The sequence below is a fragment of the Homarus americanus genome, unplaced genomic scaffold (assembly GCF_018991925.1).
Source record: "Homarus americanus isolate GMGI-L3 unplaced genomic scaffold, GMGI_Hamer_2.0 scaffold23578, whole genome shotgun sequence".
Classification (NCBI taxonomy): Eukaryota; Metazoa; Arthropoda; class Malacostraca; order Decapoda; family Nephropidae; genus Homarus; species Homarus americanus.
Window position 1 is genome coordinate 3991030 of NW_024733231.1, and position 21432 is coordinate 4012461.

Below are 21432 nucleotides of genomic sequence, written 5' to 3' on the forward strand. Positions count from 1 at the left end.
TTATTCTTATCGTTATCGTCGTTTGTCTTGTTCCTCCCAACACGAAATCTATTAATCCCCTCGTTTGTGTATTTTTCTGTTTCTTTTCAATTACGGGAACGTGACCCACTGACCCACGGACCCACTGACCCACGGACCCACGGACCCACGGACCCACACCACTATTAAAATTATTAGTTTACGAGTTCAGGCGTTTTTGTGGGGGGTGTGGGGGGGAGGTGTTTGTGTGGGGATGTGTATGTGTGTGTGTGTGTTTGCGTGTATATCTGTCAATCTGACTAACCTACACTAATAACAAATTCACTCAAATAACAAAAAACAAATAACAAACCAAAAATAATAATAAATTACAAAAATAAATAAAAAAAAAAGCAACATCAATATTTAACAAATTTAAAAAGAGAAAATATTTAAAAACAAAATCCTTTAGCCTGGTTTATTCATGGAGTGTGTATGGGACGTGAGGGAAAATGAATCGTATGCAAATTAAGTTTCCTAATTTGCATATCTCGTCGCTAAAGGCCGTGTAGGGTTAGTTAAGGTAGAGTACTTGGCCCGCCCTCACACCACCTGTAGCCTCCAATCTATCCACAGGTGAATTTGTTTTCCTGAGATTGGTGTTTTGTTTTATACTGTAATAATAATAATAATAATAATAATAATAATAATAATAATAATAATAATAATAATAATAATAAACGATTTATTAACAGAGTTGCAGCCGGTGGCTGAAAATATGCAAACTTACATTTGATTTAGACAATGATATGCGTTGAATACATTTACAGGGCTGTACAGTACATAAATCAGGAGTTGTTGTTTATTTTAACAATAGATGGGATGGTGCTGTTCTTATATCTATCGGTGCGGGCTCTTATGGGCTGAATTTTGTTGTAGTGGCGGACTGTGCGAGGTGGGTGGGGGGCTGCCGGTGGCAGGAGGTGGCGATGACGAGGGTGGTGCAGTAGTCCACTGCCAAACCTTGCTAGTTCTTGGTGGTGGAGGTCACTGAGGGATGGCATTTCCAGGGTGGAGAGAGCGTTGGTGCAGCCGGAGTATTCTGCGCCGAGCATGATTCTGCAGGCCCTTTTCTGTACCTTCTCTAGCTGACGTTGTTGGGTGGAGTTGAGAGAAGACGACCAGGCTGGTGACGCATGCGTTAGTTTGGGGAGAATAAAGGCGTTGTAGATGGTCCTCAGCTCTGGCGTGGGTGTCTCAAGTGACCTATGTCCACACGTGGATACATAGATTCATGTACGTATTTACAGACACGCATATACTCGTATACATACACACACACACACACACACACACACACACACACACACACACACACACACACACACATACATACATACTTTTTCTGCCTTAAATTGCAATGATTTAACTCAAGGGATCAAGATATCGTACTCAAGAGAGAAGACGAAGAAGAAGAAGAAGAAAAAGAAGAATTATCAATCAGCTCCAAGTCTCATTAAGTAATTCAGGTCAAAAACAAGAATTTCAGTTAATTAGTCCCGAGTTAATGACCCTCGAATTAATATAATCCATCACTCAAAGGTAATTAACAAGTCTAATTATCCCCAATTATTTTTTTTCAGGTAAGATCCTTAATTAACGTAATGAAGATGACCTGTGTTGATTATTAAAATGAAAATAATTATAATGATAAACTACCTAATTATCAGATTATAATTTGGGGATGAAAAAATAATTTCTTTCATAATATCAGTATGCAAATTAGTGTTCCTACCTAAAAAGTTTTTTATTTTTTATTTTTTTACGGGAAATAGCCCACCCTGACACAGGTCATCGACCCACAAAAGGGGCCTGGGGTGGGGGGCGAAAAAATAAGAATAAAAAGAAATTAAAAGTAGAAAAGGAAAAGGTTATATTAATCTACACCACGAAGATGCCGGAAAACCAGCCTTTTAAAGTGAGACATTGTATGAGTATGGAAACACAGAAGGAGGCAGAGCATTCCACAGTTTGGCTGTGTGAGGAAAGAAGGATGTCCTATAACAGGTTATTATAGTGTGAACGACATCCACAGAGAAACGGTGGGCACCGCGGGCAAGACGTGTGTTACGTGCCCACGGCCTTGCCGGCGGTACACAGGATGCCAAATCCACCGAACATTGCCCGTTAAGGTACCTGTAAAAGAGAGAGTGAAGCAACATTGCGGCGAAGAGACAGGGAAGAGAGATTATCAACTAAAGGAGGAGAGTTAATAAGACGAAATGCCTTTGATTCCACCCTATCTAACAGTTGGGCAGAAGAAGAGCCACCCCGCAGATATGAGAGCAATACTCCAAGTTAGGAGAAAGGAATCCCTTATATACTTGAAGCAACTGCTCAGGAGTGAAGTAGCTACGGCAACTATACAGCATTCCCAGCTTTCGGGAGGTAGCTTTAGCAATGTTGAGGATGTGTGGCTTCCATGACATATTAGAGACCCAGCAAATCTATTTTAGAATTTGGCAGGATGCTTGCGTCCTGAAATGTAATTGGTGGGAGATCATCTAATTTGGAAAGTGTAATTGGTAAATAATGAGTTTTATTACTATTGAATTTAACCAAGTTTCTACCTCCCCATTCAAAGATGCTGCACAGATCCGCATTGATAGATGTAATGATATCAGCTCTAGAAACAGATCTAGTTTGAGAATTAGGGGGAAGGGGAAAATGTGAAGAGTGAAGAGTAGAATCATCAGCGTAAGAATGGATAGAATTAGTCGTAGTGTGAAGTAAATCATTGATAAAAAGAAGGAAGAGAGTAGGTGAAAGAACAGAACTCTGTGGGACACCACTATTGGTAGAGAAAGAGAGAAATATCGATCCCTCGACAACAACTGTCATGGATCGGTTCTCAAGGCAGCCAGAAATTAGTGAACAAAGTGGGGGAGAAAAACCATAAGAGGGAAGTTTAGAAAGCAAAAACTTGTGCCATACCCTGCCAAATGCTTTGGAGATGTCGAGGGTCACGACGAAAGTTTCCCCATAATCGACTAAGAGAGGATGACCAAAGATGGGTGCAGTAGGAGAGCAGATCACCAGTAGATCTAGCCCGGCGGAAATCATACTGGTGAGCCGACAAAAGAAAATGGCGTTCAGGGTGATGGAGAAAATGAGAGTTTAAGATAGTTTGGAAAATCTTAGAGAGGGATGAACAATGAGCAATGGGGCGATAGTTAGAGGGACTAGAATGGTCACCCTTCTCTGAACCAAGGCATGCTTCCAAGAAGAAGGAAAAGTTTGGATTTTGAGGCAAAGGCGAAAGAGGCGAGCAAGCACTGGAGCCAGGGCTTCAGCACACTCCCTCAGAACACGAGGGGGCATTCCGTCCGGTCCATGAGCCTTACTCACAACCATCCTGGAAAACACACCAGCAACCCTACGAGTCTAGATTATAGGAAAGTGCATAGGTTCAATAGGAAGAGCAGGAGTAGGGTGATTATACCAATTAATGACCCGCAAATACATTAATTAGTGACTTTAAGTGTCATTTGATGATCTACTGAGCTCATTTATCATTTCTATAAACCGACTCTTTCATTACCATACCCTACCCTACCCTACCAAAGCTCTACACAATGAATATATATTGTGTTCGTATTGAATATAAATCGAATAATCATTGGGGTGGACAGAGGGTGAGAAGGGGCGATATTGGCAATGGTTAGGTGTATGGGTGGTGGTCATCGTACTCAAGGGGTTAAGTCATCGTACTCAAGGGGTTAAAGTCATCGTACTCAAGGGGTTAAGTCATCGTACTCAAGGGGTTAAGTCATCGTACTCAAGGGGTTAAAGTCATCGTACTCAAGGGGTTAAGTCATCGGACTTGCGAGGCAAGAACGGTACCCCTTCTACCACCGCGAGATGTCGCGGGTTCGATTCCCGGGCCGGTGGAAGTTGTTTGGACTTACTTCCTAGCCCCCATTAGTCCCTGTTCACCTAGCAGTAAAGTAGGTACCTGTTGTAAGTCGAAAGTTGCGAATTCGTATTCAGGGACAAGTTGTTGGAGCTTCCAATAACTTGATGACATAAACCACTGACTCTTCAGGCTTCTACGCCCTTAACTCATGAGACATAAAGGCAAGCATGAACTTAGCATGTTTCCCTGTTGGGCGCTGTAAACGCTTCTGCTCTTCACCTTACACAAGGATGTAGGGGAGTGCCCAATAAAAAAAAAAGTCATCGGACTAAAGGGGTTAAGTCATCGTATTCAAGGGGTTAAGTCATCGTATTTAAAGGGACTAAGTCATCGTATTCACAGATATGCACATTAAACTATTATTATTATTATTATTATTTCCAATCAATCACATTCTGGCTGGCGGCCTCTCCAATCAATCACATTCTGGCTGGCGGCCTCTCTAATATCTATCTGCTGAGCTAAAATATTTATACCCGTTGTTTATTTTCATCATTATATTGATTTATTAACAACAATAAGCATTAAAATTAATATGACTATTTATATATTTGATATTTATTTTAATATATTACATGCATTTTAAGAAGTAAATATATATATTATATAAAGAAGTATAAATTGTCAATATATATCAAGAACGTAAGCTATAAAATATATCCAATAATGATTAAGTCTGGGATTTTTATAGATGATTAAATATATAACTACAAGAATTCAAATAAGTAAAAATAAACCCGGCAAGAGAAAATATTTAACCCACCAAACAATAACAAAAGTTCCCGGGAAAATGGCTGTAAACATTGACTTGAAATCTGAGGCCTTGAAGGAAGACAAGGGAGACTCACACATACAATATCTCCCTTGTAATATAGAATATGATGGAAAGGCTGATATCAACAAGTTCTTTAATATTTACGTGGATGAAGAGGTGACAGGTGACGGTAAAGAGGAAAAGACTGGTGAGTGAAGTGGGATCTTGTTAACACTCGTCTGTCTGCCATGTGGTGTATTTAATTTGGTTTTATTTAAGGTATTTTAGGTATTTATTTGATTTAGGATCGATTATGAGTATTTGGGCGAAATTCATCCCGTATGAGTCGACTTGAACCCATGAAATAATTGTGAAATTCATGAAGACCTTAACCCAACGTAACCTCATCTCATCTCACTTCACCTCACTTCACTACAATTTACCTCACTTCACTTTACCTTCTCTTCACCTCATCTAACACTTCACCTCGCTTTACCTTCTCTTCACCTCACCTAACACCTCGCCTCACCTTCTCTTCACCTCACCTAACACCTCGCCTCACCTTCTCTTCACTTTACCTTCACTTCACCTCACCTAACGTAACCGAGGAAGTAAATTTCACTCAATTACCCTTACCTTAAGACACTTACCATTTAAGAGAAATCCTGTTATATATTACTGTACAAATAATTGTATAAAGGAATAATTTATATTATTTCATTAACAATTGTATTTATTAACTTTAAATGTTGATTGTTTATATGGAGACTCACTGTAAAGGCAACAGGAAATCAACATGGGATTTAGAAGACTGTGCCTCAATCTCTCCTACATAAATAGCCTTAAGAAATGTAGACACCACAGAATTTGGCGACGAGGATGGGATTGCTTAATACAGTCAGGCTTACAGTATTACCAGAGTCACTTTAGAAGAGTGAATTAAAGTATAAAGGAGAGAAGGGTGAGTTGGAAGAATCAGCCTGATTCAAAACATTTGTGCTACCCCAAGGTGGCAGTTCAGGGTTTGCTTGGCCATATTGATTATTTTGATCCTTCCACAGAGGATTTCACTCGTTACAATGAAAGATTAGAGCAATATTTTTGTGCAAATGAGATGGCACTTCTCCAGCTGATGCCAATGATGCCACAATTCAGGCTGCTAGTAAAAGAAAAGTTGCTGTCCTGATAACTGTCCTGGGTAAGAGTGCCTGCAAATTACTACAAGATTTATGCAGTCCAAAGTTACCCAAGGAACAGACTTTTGATGAACTAATTAAGTTACTGACAGACCACTACAAGCCCAAAAGACTTCACATTGCTGAAACTTTTAAATACCACAGATGCTTTCAGGAAGCAAATAACTCCATTGCAGATTACAGTGCTAGGCTAAAACACATGGCTGCAACATGTGATTTTGGCCAGTTCCTCACCAGAGCATTGAGGGATCAGTTTGTAAGTTGGATCCACAGTGCTGAGACCCAAAAGAAGCTGATTACCGCCGAAAGATCTTTTGAAGAATGTCTTCAAATAGCCCAAGCTCATGAGGTTGCTGCCGTTGAGATGCAACATTTCCGGAATCAAAGTGCGCCTGTTCACCAAGTTCAAGCTGCAGATAGTGATGAAGAATTTTTGGTGCATCAAGTCCAGCGTTCAAGAAAGTCACTACAGCCAGCGTGCAAGGCAAGGGCCATGCCCAAGCAATAATTCCCACTGCAAGGGGACATACTTGGAGAACTACATGAGACACACCGAGGCATGACAAAAATGAAGGCAGTGGCAAGGTCCTGTGTATGGTGGCCCAATCTGGACAAGCAAATTGAAGGAATTGTTTCTTCATGTCAAGTATGTCAATCCATGAGGGCAGATCCACCTACTGCACAAATTCATCCGTGGACTTTTCCATCCCAACCTTGATCAAGACTTCATGCTGATTTTGCAGGTCCAGTCTCGGGAAAGATGTACTTTCTACTTGTAGATGCTTGCAGTAAGTATCCTGAAGTAGTTCAAATGAAGAGTACTACGGCCGAGGCTACGGTAAAGGTGTTCCCTCAAAGCTGTCATACTAAAGGTCGTTTGTTTTTCTTGATAATTGATAGATTTATGAGATCACCTGAAGAATCTCCACCCTGGCTTATTTCACTTAAAGGTTAACCTAACTTATCTAGTGTCATATCACTTACTGTACATGATTGTCTGTTTTATGCCAATTATACTGTGTTAGTTAAATGATCAGGTTAAGTTATGTTGTGTTACGTTAAATTGCATAAAACAAACGACCTTCCAAGTGTTATGTAATCATCTATCCTAACCTAACCTAATCTAACCTAATCTAACTGCTGACAAACCCATCCTCAAGCAAATAAACATACCAGACAGATCAAGGATGTTGCGACCGGAAATACACAACGGAAAAAAAGTCGTAAAAATTATAATAAAATGCTCGAAATATTTTCCCCGTGTACTACTTTTCCTTCTCGTATGGTAAGACGACATTTATTTCATATGGCAAAATACTGTATCCTCAAGTTGTTGGTTCAGGCGCTCTACCATCGTCGATTTTGCAGCCGTTAGATACAAGAATCCCTGTAATTAGTATTTGACCTGTGTGGATGTTAGTTCTCGCAGGAAATAGTTTATCTTCTAACAATTTTTAACTTTGGAATTTATTTAACATCTTGTCCTTCTCCTCCTCGTGTTTCCAGGCCTGAAGGGAATGTTCCGAGGTTATCCACTACGAGGCTGTGTCGCGAAAGTCCCCGAAGGATACAAGGGAGTGGTTCTGAAGGAGACTCGACCCACGTTGAGCGCTGATGAGGACCGCACCATGAGAGGCGTGTGTCAGTTTAAGTCATTCACCTTCTGGAACTGGGACAGAGAGCCATCACGAGGGGACAGGTACCAACAGGCCATGGACTGGATTGATGTAGCCAATGCGGTGAGTTAAACATCGGAACACCTTTATCGAGTTACTTGATTATACAGGGTGTCCATAAATGATTACCCTGATTAAAGAATGATCTACCACTATTTTTAGGGTGATCATTTATGTACACCCTGTATATTAACTAATTATTTCACTAAAAGAACATCGTAATGATACTTTTTTACGTGAGTGTACCTTTAATGCATCAATTTGGACTCATTAAAAACTCTTCCATATTGGACACATAGGGAATCAAAGGCTAAATAATACAATAAATAAAATCACAAGGAAAATTTAATCCCAAAACTGTACACTCCAACTGTACTCCAAGTCCTCATTACAGGTACAGTACTGAAATATCACCTAATATGGCCTAAAATACAGTCAGAATCATGAGGTCAAGTGTCTGTTTTCCCAGTGAGTTTTAGTGAGGATATTTGTACAGTATAAAAACAGGTATTTGTACTGTAGCTGATCTATTGTTATCTTGTTCAGTATAAAAACAGGTATTTGTACTGTAACTGATCTATTGTTATCTTGTTCACTATTACTCACTAATCTTTATTGTTTACAGATCCATGGCAGTGATAACTAATATCTACACTAGCAAGAAAATAGACCTCAAATAGATTTTAGTCTCACGGTAAGCTTGTTTCCGGTAAGCTTGTTTATGGTAAGCTTGTTCATGTGTACTGAATAAAGTATTAGAATTGAATCTTGAGTCGTGAGTTTGAAACATTTTACTGTACCTGGAGGAAACTGTAGTACTGTACCTGGAGGAAACTGTAGTACTGTACCTGAAGGAAACTGTAGTACCGTACCTGGAGGAAACTGTAGTACTGTACGTGGAGGAAACTGTAGTACTGTACCTGGAGGAAACTGTAGTACCGTACCTGGAGGAAACTGTAGTACTGTACCTGGAGGAAACTGTAGTACTGTACCTGGAGGAAACTGTAGTACCGTACCTGGAGGAAACTGTAGTACTGTACCTGGAGGAAACTGTAGTACTGTACCTGGAGGAAACTGTAGTACTGTACCTGAAGGAAACTGTAGTACCGTACCTGGAGGAAACTGTAGTACTGTACCTGGAGGAAACTGTAGTACCGTACCTGGAGGAAACTGTAGTACCTGGAGGAAACTGTAGTACCGTACCTGGAGGAAACTGTAGTACTGTACCTGGAGGAAACTAGTACTGTAGCCTGACGTTTTACCACCCAGGGGAAGGCTAATCTAACAGCTGGTACACAAAGGCTAATGTTATGGTCTTGTGTGTGGTTTGGACGACATCACTGATACACTTACCATGCTATGTGACTTATTAATCCTCTATGGCTTTGACTCTCGCTTAACCAGTCATGAAGTTAGATCACCCAGAGTTTGATATGGTGGGTTTAACAACATATTCTTCTTGCCTAGGGGTTGCTTGTTCCGTTCTAATGGTAGTCGACAGCATAAAATGTGTCGGGGTTAAGTTTATTCTGTCGTGTACCAGCGTAGGCGTCAGATGGTTGTGTTTGACTGGGGTATATAGTATCAAGATCCAATTAATTTTATCATTAATCGGATATAATAGATACGTCATGCTTGAGGTTAAGACACGTCATACTTGAGGTTAAGACACGTCATGCTTGAGGTTAAGACACGTCATGCTTGAGGTTAAGACACGTCATGCTTGAGGTTAAGACACGTCATGCTTGAGGTTAAGACACGTCATGCTTGAGGTTAAGACACGTCATGCTTGAGGTTAAGACACGTCATGCTTGAGGTTAAGACATGTCATGCTTGAGGTTAAGACTTGTCATGCTTGAGGTTAAGACTTGTCATGCTTGAGGTTAAGACATGTCATGCTTGAGGTTAAGACATGTCATGCTTGAGGTTAAGACATGTCATGCTTGAGGTTAAGACATGTCATGCTTGAGGTTAAGACTTGTCATGCTTGAGGTTAAGACATGTCATGCTTGAGGTTAAGACATGTCATGCTTGAGGTTAAGACATGTCATGCTTGAGGTTAAGACATGTCATGCTTGAGGTTAAGACACGTCATGCTTGAGGTTAAGACATGTCATACTTGAGGTTAAGACTTGTCATACTTGAGGTTAAGACACGTCATGCTTGAGGTTAAGACACGTCATGCTTGAGGTTAAGACATGTCATGCTTGAGGTTAAGACATGTCATGCTTGAGGTTAAGACATGTCATGCTTGAGGTTAAGACTTGTCATACTTGAGGTTAAGACTTGTGTTAATGTTAAGCTGAGTTATAGTAAGATATTTAACCTGACAGTGGTTCATGTTATTCACTCGAGCTTGACGGTTTTCCAACCTAAGAGTCATGTTAACTATCTATATAAGAATGTAACAACAGTGCATAAATGTCGCCGTTTCAATAAAAAGGCATAAACAGTATATGTCTCCGTTCCATTGGGGTTAATAAGAAAAACGAACAAATTTAAATCATCTATCCTTTATTGTATAAAAACAAACTCACAAAGTAATGGTTTAAATATCAAAAACTCTCAAAGTAATATACTGAAAGACCCCAAGATTTTTTTTAAGGTACAAAGACAAAAAAAAAATATGTATTTATGAGGAACACCAAGAGTTAAGACAATCCATAAAGCTATATTATAATGTATAGGTTGAGTCACTTGCTGGCAGCCCTAGAGTCCCACTAAACAAAGGGTGTCTCAGGAAAATGTCAACACACTACCTCACTGATTATGGTAGAGATGGTGTAAAGGTTTCTATTACCTACAGCAACATTGTCCTAACTTGTTGATGTGTGAAGTCTCCTACAAGTCAGGACAATGTTGTTATACAGTACTACAAGTATTCAACCGATCTACACCAAAATCTGTATCAGGAAGTGTTTAGGTGAAGTAAGCTGGGATGGGGATTTTTCAAGTCATTCCAAAACACTTGATATATCGACAATAACGGATATATCGGCGACACCATGGGGCTACCAGCGAGCGTATCATCCCATGTATCAATTTCTTTACCGATACTTGAAGTATTACAGCGACCTCAACTGTGCAAAACATAAATAAAAATGAAGGATGTTTGGGCCAGGGTGGTAAGGACCTAACCTGACCATGGGCCAAACATCCACTCACCCATAAATATTGACGAATCACAAGTAACAAAATCGTACTCTTGTAAGGAACATAATTACTACAAGTTAAATTTTGAAGACAATTGAACGGAGATTATTGAGGGAATTATATTAAACCGTACAATAATTTGTTATTAAGTTACTGCTGATTATAGTCATCCATGCACCTTGTTTATTTCTCACTAATTAATGAGACAGGTGATGGCAACAGGAGACATATAAACAGATTTGTGTTAAGTAATAGTGTCATCCATTTTTAACCTTTACATAATATCAAAATAATAATACCTTTTGTTCTAATGACAAATAAGATTAACAGGAAACAATACATAAACAGAATAGATATGTATAACTATTGTATGTATGTATATCCCATTCATACAGGTTATTTATGTATTCTCTTACAAATAATATTAATACATCTGGACACAAGCCCTACACAAACCACCATTAACCAAGAGACAAGATCGTGTACATGTGTCAACTAAGGTCAGGGAAGTGACTCACACAAGGTTACCAGAGGAAGTCAAAAGTCACGGCCCAGATTCGTGAAGTTTCGTGCGATGAATATTTCTGTATTAAATTTATCTCCTAAGTGGTACTAAGTGAATGTATATATTAATGTTGACTTTTAATGTAATACGTAGTGGTACCAAGTGAATGTGTCCAATTATGTTGAGTTTCAGTGTAATATTTAGCTAATATCAACCAATCAGGTGACAGGAATATTGATGTTTTCTGAAACCTGGGCCGTGGTTGGTGCATCTGGAACCATATATGACATAAGTAACTCACAATAAACATATTTCTATAACATTTAAAACAAATGCTAGTGAAGTGTTGAGGCTGAGAGAGACTTAACAGACTTGTTATTCATCTCTTATTCAACACCTTATAGGATACTAATTGTCATGTCTGTTTAACTCCATTACAAAATAGTTTCACGGCTTGCATAATTATTTTACAAGGAAGATGACACACGTACACACATTTTACAGCAGTTGCAAATAATGTGAGTAGATTTAGGATAAAATACATAGTATTAGTTGACTACAAGCTTAATATAAAAGGAAATTCTTGGTTGGTAAGAGTTACGCCTCACTTGGAAACTTTTTATGTTTCAGGCTGGGAAGACAAATGTATCGACTGTGTGGCCAACAGTATCAATCAGCTGTATGGCCAACAGTGTCGGCGGTGGACAGTATCATGCACTGCCACCACTATACAACCGTCACGATAATACAGTACTGAGCTTTATTTATCAGGTTTTCTTTTCTTTCTTTATTAACCGCTTCACTACAGGGACGCTATTTTTTATATTTTACTTGACTAACGTTAGACGATTTTATTCAGCTCGGAGGCGATCCCGTACACATGGGGGTTAGTAGACTATCTCCACTGACCCTTTAACTAATGCTACATGATTTTATTTAGCAGAGAGGAGGGGAGTCCGTCTATAATAAGTTAATGCCTACAGGAAAACAAAAACAAATAGAGTTCACGATCTTGCTATTTGGAGTTGGAAAGTGAGAGCATTTTGATTAACAGAGTTCAGATTAATGTACAGTACAGTCTAGTGTTTACTGATTGGGTTGAAAGCTGCTCCCACAGTCTGTCTTAATGAGTCTCGGACAAATATAAACTGTACAAAATAAGACTAACTTTATTTATATTACAATCTTGACAATACTTTTATGTACTTACACTTTAGAAACTCACTTATATGAACTGATTTTTATTTTGGTTATAGACTCTTGTACATGTACCAAAATACCCCCCCCCCCCCAATCCGCAAAAAGGTAAATATAAAAAATTCTTCAATATTTCAAGATGGAGAAACAGTTTGGGCACCTCATGAGACCTAGAACGGTGATCGTGTTTTAAAGGTGATATGTTTTTGAGCACAGGATCGAGGAGTTGTGTATTTATATTTATTTATTATTGTCTTAACTTCAGCTGTTTGCACATTCTGTATGACAGGGTGTATCAGAAAAATGTATACACACTACCTAAATAAAAATTGTCAAGATCGTGTGAATGTTTGTATTACAACATATACACAATCATGAAAATATAGGGCAGTGTGTGTATACATTTTTCTGAGACACCCTGTATATTGAGTTGACATAGACACCTCGGTAAACGACCACTAAGCACAGTTGCGTAATAAACTATACATTCTTATCTACTAATCGTTCCTACAAGTCTTGTTAAGCTGCAGAAAACCCTGAATAAGCCTTAAAGCCAGAGTGAAGAACACCAACTCCAAGATACAGACTGTCTCAAAAAAATAAAAAAAATGCACACACACTGTCATTGATTTTTGTGGCGATTATATGAACCAACGGCAAAATTATCCTCACTTGTCAATGTGTCGCTCATCGGCAAGTGAGGAGAACGTTGCTGCTTTGATACCTTGTTATACTGTACCAGCATTCACGCGATCGCTATGACAGAGTGTAGAGTATTCTTTTTTTTTTTTAGACACCCTGTTAGAAGTTGACATCTTATATGGAAGTGATTCAGATTAACTATCACTGAATGTGCTTATTTCAATGACTACCCTAAAAGGAAATACAATATACTGTATCATTATACTGTATGAGAGTAGGGCTGTGGCGACCCCATGGCAAGACTAACGCCATCGCTCTGTGTGTTTAGTTACCTACGAGGCGAGAAAAGACGCTAGAGGAATGTATGTGGCTCTTAATTCCAACCGCTGTGTTAAAAAGGCTTCAAGAATTAATATTTCTCAACTGTTTTTGGAGAATGGGAATTATTGGTAGTCACTTGGTTTTGAGCAATTCTTTGGGTGGTCCGGCAACACTGTGAACCAAATTAAACGACAAATTTGACCCATACGAGGGTACTGTACTTGTGTGTTTGATTAAGGTAATACAGTTTAGTAGGTTACAGAACAAGACATAAAGATTAATACAGTAAAATTTGATCTGCCTCTTCTGTACTGTACTATGTGTTCCCTCTCCCTAAGATAATATTATTATTATTCACTCATTAAGGCATCTCCTGTATGGAAGAAAAAGAGGACAATTTTGTAGTAATAACCATTTCAATTTTTTTGTTATGTTATATCAACTAAACAAAAAGTAATAACATATGTATTATTATGTTTTACTGTTTATAATTATGGAGGTAACCATAATATATAAACATGGAGAGTTATAGTGTTGTAATTGACTGAAATTATGTCATTATTTTCCCGGAGGTGGTTTCTGAATTACTCCCCAGCCTTATCCAACTCAGTGCTAATGAGTACAAGAGGTAAAATTAAGGTAACATTTGACCTTCAGTACAACCTTCTTCAGTATATTATTATCAGTTAACAGTGAAGAAATAAAAACTTACAGTTTTGAGAATTAATCTGTAAAATATTCTTGTGTTTTAGAATAATGTATTAGATGTTCTTGTTACCTCCCCTGGCTAGATGTTCCATTTGTTACATTGCATGCATTGAAAAGCTAATTTGCGTTCCCATGGTTACGACTTTTTAACCTCGGGAGTTTCAATACTATATAGCCTGTTGGTTGGTAATTGACAAGTAAAAACTCTCCTCTTGTTTAATCTTTTAGCTTTTTATTAATAAGTTCCAAGATAGCATTTTACTCTCCTCATCATAGTGTTTCCTCAAGCAGTAACTGTAAGGCTGAGTTACACTTCATTTACCCCTCAGTGTTGATGTCATAACTCTTAGAATTCCTGTCCATGGTGTTATTAATTACATAAACATAGATAATTAGGTTTATGATTTGTAATACAGTACCTTGTGTTCTAAATTACTATAGTCTTGTGTCCTAAATTACCATAGGCTTGTGTCCTAAATTACCAAAGGCTTGTCCTAAATTACCATAGGCTTGTCCTAAATTACCATAGGCTTATGTCCTAAATTACCATAAGCTCATGTCCTAAATTACCATAGGCTCATGTCCTAAATTACCATAGGCTCATGTCCTAAGTTAATCCACACAGTTCCATGATAAAAATACCATAATTTACAAGTATACAATATGTGGAGTCAAATGATTTTCTAATACCTGTACCACAAAATACAAGTGTACAGTCAAATTTTACCTCTTCATCAGATGGTTCATGCACTCCTGAGCTGAATTAATTATTCATTACCAATAGTTTCTGAACTTGTTAATTGATCCATTAGTTAACTACACACTTGAGTGCTCTTAACAACCTCCAGATCTGATTACACACATTAAGATGAGATTCAGTTTGTGAGAGTTATAACCGCTTCATTACGGAGACGCCACTTTTAGTATTTTATTTAGCTAACGGCAAATGATTTTATTTGCTAACGAGGAAATCCCATACACAGAGGGTTAATACAACTCTCCATTAAATAGTACTAATGACCTTCAGCTGAAACTGAAGTAATTATTCATATGTATGGTAAATTAACCTGTATTACCTGGTAAGAACTTCATTTACCTGTTTAATATATCATAATCCTCTAAATATTCCCATAATTCCTAAATATTCTCGCAATACCTAAATATTCCCATGTCCTCAAAATATTATCATGATTCCTAAATATTGCCACAATTCCTGAATATTCCAATGATTATCTATTCACATAATAATATCTCTTAATTACCTTGTTACGGTTAATATGTGGTTAACTGTTACCGGTGCTCATTCATTTATCGTAAGTGAGGAAGCGTCAAGTATATACCCGTTCTTAAATGCACGGTGTGTTCTGGCTGTGTTGTTACCGGTAGGTGTAATGTTGAACGATGTAGTTTAAGCCGAACGACTTAAATAATTGCCTGCGTTAGTTTTGCATACGGTGAAAAAAGTCATCGTATAAACCATTTTCAGGCATAGGTGGTAAAAAGATATAAAATTTAGCCTTAATTAACATAACTCTTGGACTATAAAACTATTATAACTTCCGACTGAAAGTAATGGTAAGTGATGGCTGTATATATACTTTACTGTACACACAAGCCATAAGTTATGTTTTACCCAAGTGTGATAAACATGATGCACACTTCTTGGGGATTATAAAGTTCACCTCTGTGGGACTTTCACTAATATGTAACTCTTGAGTCTCTAAATTCAGTGATGTAAACATTTGTCAAGTTTCATGTCAACAATTATTTATTAGAGAAAATATGAATAACAAGCTAACAAGTCAATTTATCTCCTATTTCCTGTGGTGATCGTCTTGCCGGATAATAACGGAGGAATCCCCCGGCTTAGCCCAATCTGATGTCGCTCTCCCACCTATGTAATGTAAACAAAAAATAATGCGTTCCTTCCAAAATAAATTCTTCACTTAAAGCAAATATTTAAACAGGAGACAAATGATAGTGAAAATGTTTGGAAGCAGAAATGCCGTATTCACCGACATTTCATCGTAGTTAAACTTATCCGGGTGGGTGGAGCGTGGAAGTGTGACAGTCGCGTGATATGACTGGCTGATTGGCTGAGGCCAGGGGGATCCCTCGGCTGTCCTCTCAGTATAGACGGTAACAAACTCAAAATTAACCTTCGATTTGCCATAAACTTTCACCTGTATGGGGACGACATATCGAGAGTAGTGACTTTGCCATCATCTTAGTAATTACTGTCTGATCTGTTTCTTTATTACAGTACAGGAGTAAACACAGCAGTCTCTCTCTCAACTTTCTCCTACTCGGTTGCCTCGGCTATTTCCTCTCCTCTACGTAAATGGAAAACACTCGCATCTATGAAACAGTTACCATTGGAAGAAAAAAGAGGGTTAGATTAATGTGTGTGGCATTGATGTGGTTAGTGACATTGACCTGGTTAGCGGTCAACTGATGGTACACCACTTGGAAAATAACATCCCATCAATATTGCCCGAGAAATGTAATAAATAGTTAATAATTATCTTGGACTGAGAAGAAAAAGACTTAAAATTGGCTGGCAACTAACTGGCAACACTTTGGACATTTGACTTGTGTATATAATATGTACAAATACTTAAAATTTTACTGTATAACGCTTACAAAAATAAAATCCGTAAAGTTGCTACTGCCACCGATAACCGAGAATCATTTAGTAAAGATGAATCACCTAGTCAATAGACAGTACGACCAACACACTAATAAGCAACGATTCTGTCATTAAATCCCCCCACCTCCCCCCTCAATTCTGTCATCAATGCCCCCTCCCTAGCTATAGTTGGCATCCAAAACACAAATACCATAAGCAGTTTCATAAGCATTTTAATATTTCATCAGGTAGGAGCATAACCAAAGACTTTACATTATACATTCAATACACTCCACCTCTCCTCCCCCAAAAAAAATACAATACGTTAATTTGAAATACAGTATAATGTATTCTAGTCTTTCATGCAGTAATAATGACTATCAATCTTTTAACTTTTTTTTTAATTTTCTTTGTGCTGGGATATACAACCTGAATACGAGGGAATTGGGAAAAAGTCTTCAGGGATTACACAACGATGATTCACATTTTCCGCAAACGTCTCGCCAAATCCGGATTATTTCTAAGTACCGTGCGTAATTTAAGTACCGTTCTATAAACACTAATAAAGTTAATATTTATTCTTTCACTCAATCATCGTAAAAATAAATAATATAATTACCATCCATTAGCTACCTTGAATATATTATTAATGATAGGAGACTGAAGTAATTATAGGTACAATCCCATGCAATTACTCATTACTCTATTATATCTTGCTATGCGTTATTGTTCATTTGTTCACAACCCAAATGTTCTACTCTGGGGCTGTCGTACAAGTGAACGGAACTTCATAGTGTAACCAAACAGCTTTTATTTAATTGTTCAGTATCCCCCAAATAAAATTAAAATCTTACTTAAACAAGAAATGCAAGAAGGTATCGTACAAAAAAGAAAAACATTATCAAGCTTAATTTCTAATTATATCTAATATGGACAATAAATCATCAATCCAGATAAACTAGCACTTTTTTTTGTAGTAATCTTTTGTTAACTATTATTTTACAACTTAATATTTCCTAGCATAAATCAATCACAACTAGGCTGTAATAAATTGATCTTTTTTTGGGCTACTACAGACAATGTCAATTAATTGCACACACATCATTTTTAGTCAGTAAAATTATGTAGGTACACGACAATTCAATAATTTCAACAGAGTTCGCCTATTTTCTTTCAATTTCAGATTTTTTTAATTTACCCTATGCTCCAGATTTCACCCGTTTTCTTTAACACCAAAATTAAAACTACCGCAGAACGGGGTAACAGGTGTGGGGTTATCCTGTTATCCACACTTGGGGAGGGGGGTCAAGAACGAAGGCTCCTCAGGACTAACAGTATCCGAATCTATTGATCTCTATCCACTTTGGGTTGTCCTTTATTCCGTGCTATATTATATACAGCCTCGTGTAATTTGTGTCTTATAACAGAACCTTTAACGCTCTCAGTATACCCTGTACTGTAGTGGGAGATTCAGTTTAACTCAGTATACCCTGTACTGTAGTGGGAGATTCAGTTTAATATCATGTCTTTTTATATCAATTAGATCTGTTATATTCATTCTATAACTTTAACTATACTATACAGCCCTGATCAATCTCTATACAGTATAAGTTATGAGAAATTCTGTTTATTTTTTCAACTTTTTAACAAATAAAAAAAAATTACACCTGTTACATTGAATCAAAAGTGTAAGTTAAAGTAAGTTTGTCTGAGGTACAGTACATTACATAACGCCAGATCAACATGTTACAGTACTGTATTATGGATGTATGTTACAATTAAATGGCATTGTCTATACAGGTACAGTGCTAGTTGTACAGACAGAGTCAGATTTACTAGAGGTCACTTCCTGAAGAAGTTCTCATGTCAAAATTATCAAAGAGAATGATGACATATTGGAAGTGTTATTTGTGAACTTGGTGAGTGTTAGAGAAAAATGAAGTTAGTGAAATAAAACTGCATTATTTAGCATATGTTCACTGTTGTTTGGGAGAAAATAATAACTATTTTTCTTCATAACTTGGGGGAGGGAATTTCTAACTTCAGTTTTTCATAACTCAAGTCTTGTAAATGAGGATCTGCCCGTATTTACATCATAAATACAATAAAAGAATAAGCCAGCTTCTTACACCCAGTGATGCATCACTTATATACCTGTACAAAGGTCATTTCGTTACAAACACCTGAACCTCACAGGTGAATTATGTATCAGATCCACCCCAAAATAATTAAGAGAGCCAAAAGGGTTATTATTCCAGCTACACTACAGTAATGTACAGTCACAGAGAAGGTCCCGTCAGTCGACCGTCTCATCCACGAACCTGAGCATCCCAGACATAACACTGTGTGCCGCCTCTGGGCCCAACAATGTGTGATGTCTCAGAGTCACAGTTTTATGAATGTGATGGAGGACTGACAGGACTTTTTTCCAGTCTAGTACCTGCACCTTCTGTGTATATTGCCAATCTGTCAAGCATAAAAGAAAGATAAAATAACTGTGAAGATTCCAGACATAATCTGTAGTACAAAACTTTCACTTGACAGGATTTATATACTGTACTGTATATATAATTATTTAACATTTATAACTAATGCCCATCACCTACAAGACAAGAGACACAGGTACTGTACTGCATTAGTTGACAAGGTTCTTGAGTTAAGTATTGTCTAAGGCATATCATTACTATAAAAATATAATAAATAATAAAGTTAAGGGCCACAGACACAATCACTCGAATAAAAATGGCTGCCTACTGAAATCTTATACCATAAAACTACAAATATTCAAGATGTAGTAATTACAAAATCAGAGAATATAAGGCAGTTTTGCAGGGTCAGAGAAAGCACATCCTAATACGTAGAGAAACCCGAGCCAGGCATTTAGTTTAGCAGTCCTCTTTGGTATTGTCTCTTTGCCCACTGTTCTAAAATGCCTCTCTAATCTGAAGGCCTCAGGGATTGTGATGAGTGGGAGGAAGAGCATGCTGGAGTACTTCATGCCCCACACGGCAAACATCGTGTACGGGGCAAAGAGAAAAATGGCGTACAAAACTTCCGAGGCCGTTCGACCGATGATGATCGCCAGCGTCACGATCCCGGCTTGACTGTCAGACTCCAGGTCCCGGGTATTATTGGAATGGAGGATTGCTTCTGTGTTTAAGGCAAGAGGTATAGCATATAAAATGGTGGCCCACTGAACGTGTCCTGCCTGGACCATGTAAGAGAACAGCACAGTCATGGGCCCAAAGAAAATGAGAATCATAACATCACCCAAAGCTATGTACTTGAAGCCTATTCCGCCCGTGTATAAAAATGAGCTCGACAGTCCTCCAAAATAGACCAATGCCAAGTGTTCCAGGCGGACAGTCGTTACCATGGTCAGAATAACAAATCCAGCGCACCCGATGGAATACAGGATGACACCGAGCGTAACTATCTCGTCTTTGGAGAGTAACTGATCTACTAAGGTCCGGTCATCACTCTTCTTACTATCGATTCCTTTCACGTAGTCAAAGTAAGTGTTGACAACGTTACCGGCCGCATGCACCGAGAGAGCCGTGAGCGCCGTGGTAATGAGCGCGACGAGGCTGAACTCTCCCGTGGCCTTATGGGCTAGAGTGCACCCTAACATCACCGGCATGAGGGAGGCACTGAAGGACCACGGCCGAAGAGCCAGTACATACGCTGATAACTTCATGAGAGGAGAACCGCGCCTCTTCTTCTCTGGTGTTGAACTCTTGCCATTCATCATTGTGGTCGTCTAGTTCCCTGAAAGTAACACCAAATGTTCTTAGATAATGTAAAATAAAAAGGTTCATCAATAAAACTAAACTAAGAGAATTAAGTGTTAGAACTACAATCCCTGGTAATTTCTATTCCTTTTAAATGAGTAAAACTTCATCTACACTAGTCAATTTTCCATTTTTTACTTTATGAACAACAGTGAACAAGACATTACAGCACAGGTGGTTGAGGTAGACAGCTGGTACACCCCCACACCACCTGTAAACTAGACATAATTATACAATACGTTACAACACAGGTGGTTAAGGTAGACAGCTGGTACATCTCCACACCACCTGTAAACTAGACATAATTATACAATATGTTACAGCACAGGTGGTTGAGGTAGACAGCTGGTACACCCCCACACCACCTGTAAACTAGACATAATTATACGTTACAACACAGGTGGTTAAGGTAGACAGCTGGTACACCCCCACACCACCTGTAAACTAGACATTATACAATACGTTACAACACAGGTGGTTAAGGTAGACAGCTGGTACACCCCCACACCACCTGTAAACTAGACAATGAGATAAGATATTAATCAAACCACAGGTAGTTGATACACACTCACCCACCTGTAAACTCCGGAAAGCAGATTCGGCATTTCCTGCTGCAGTACCCGGCCCACATCACCCCCCCCCCCCCATATATAACCCCCTACATTATATCACCCACCAACATGATCAAACACACGTGTCTTACCTGTAATCATGATAATTGGAAGTCTCTATCCCAGGTAAATTGGGTTAAATATATAATGGTTAGTTGGGGTCACTTTCTGGGCGTCTTCTAAACGATGTAAACACTGAACCAACTGCTAAATTATCCACATTGTATTATATTGTGTTTTATTAGATGTGTTCTTATTTAATTCTTTAGATGATTGTACATGTTATTGGACTGATTGATATATTATAGAACATAA

The 21432-nt window shown here is 38.2% G+C and overlaps 2 protein-coding genes across 3 annotated transcripts; one reads left to right on the top strand and one right to left on the bottom strand.

The window, feature by feature from the left end:
* Positions 1 to 4712: 4712 nt before the first annotated feature.
* Positions 4713 to 8332, top strand: LOC121869560 (ribonuclease H2 subunit C-like). Its single transcript, XM_042370956.1, has 3 exons — positions 4713 to 4896; positions 7391 to 7623; positions 8186 to 8332. The coding sequence occupies exons 1-3, from the start codon at positions 4725 to 4727 to the stop codon at positions 8204 to 8206; spliced, it is 426 nt and encodes a 141-aa protein (XP_042226890.1). The 5' UTR covers positions 4713 to 4724; the 3' UTR covers positions 8207 to 8332.
* A 1725-nt stretch (positions 8333 to 10057) lies between these two features.
* On the bottom strand, positions 10058 to 21413 carry LOC121869562 (ubiA prenyltransferase domain-containing protein 1 homolog). 2 transcript variants are annotated; one of them, XM_042370958.1, is made up of 2 exons: positions 21210 to 21413; positions 10058 to 20483 (listed from the first exon to the last, which is right to left on the bottom strand). In XM_042370958.1, the coding sequence occupies exon 2, from the start codon at positions 20464 to 20466 to the stop codon at positions 19522 to 19524; it is 945 nt and encodes a 314-aa protein (XP_042226892.1). In that variant the 5' UTR covers positions 20467 to 20483; positions 21210 to 21413; the 3' UTR covers positions 10058 to 19521. The 2 variants fall into 2 exon arrangements, with proteins under 2 accessions (XP_042226892.1, XP_042226893.1); XM_042370959.1 differs by lacking the exon at positions 21210 to 21413 and adding an exon at positions 21083 to 21153.
* Positions 21414 to 21432: the final 19 nt, after the last annotated feature.

What these genes read in the sequence shown, in the direction of transcription:
- LOC121869562 (XM_042370958.1), bottom strand. Translation starts at nt 20,466, where the DNA reads ATGATGAATGGCAAGAGTTCAACACCAGAGAAGAAGAGGCGCGGTTCT.
- LOC121869560 (XM_042370956.1), top strand. Translation starts at nt 4,725, where the DNA reads ATGGCTGTAAACATTGACTTGAAATCTGAGGCCTTGAAGGAAGACAAG. An exon ending in CGGTAAAGAGGAAAAGACTG is followed by an intron (nt 4,897 to 7,390) that starts GTGAGTGAAGTG and finishes TCGTGTTTCCAG; the next exon opens with GCCTGAAGGGAATGTTCCGA. An exon ending in GGATTGATGTAGCCAATGCG is followed by an intron (nt 7,624 to 8,185) that starts GTGAGTTAAACA and finishes TATTGTTTACAG; the next exon opens with ATCCATGGCAGTGATAACTA.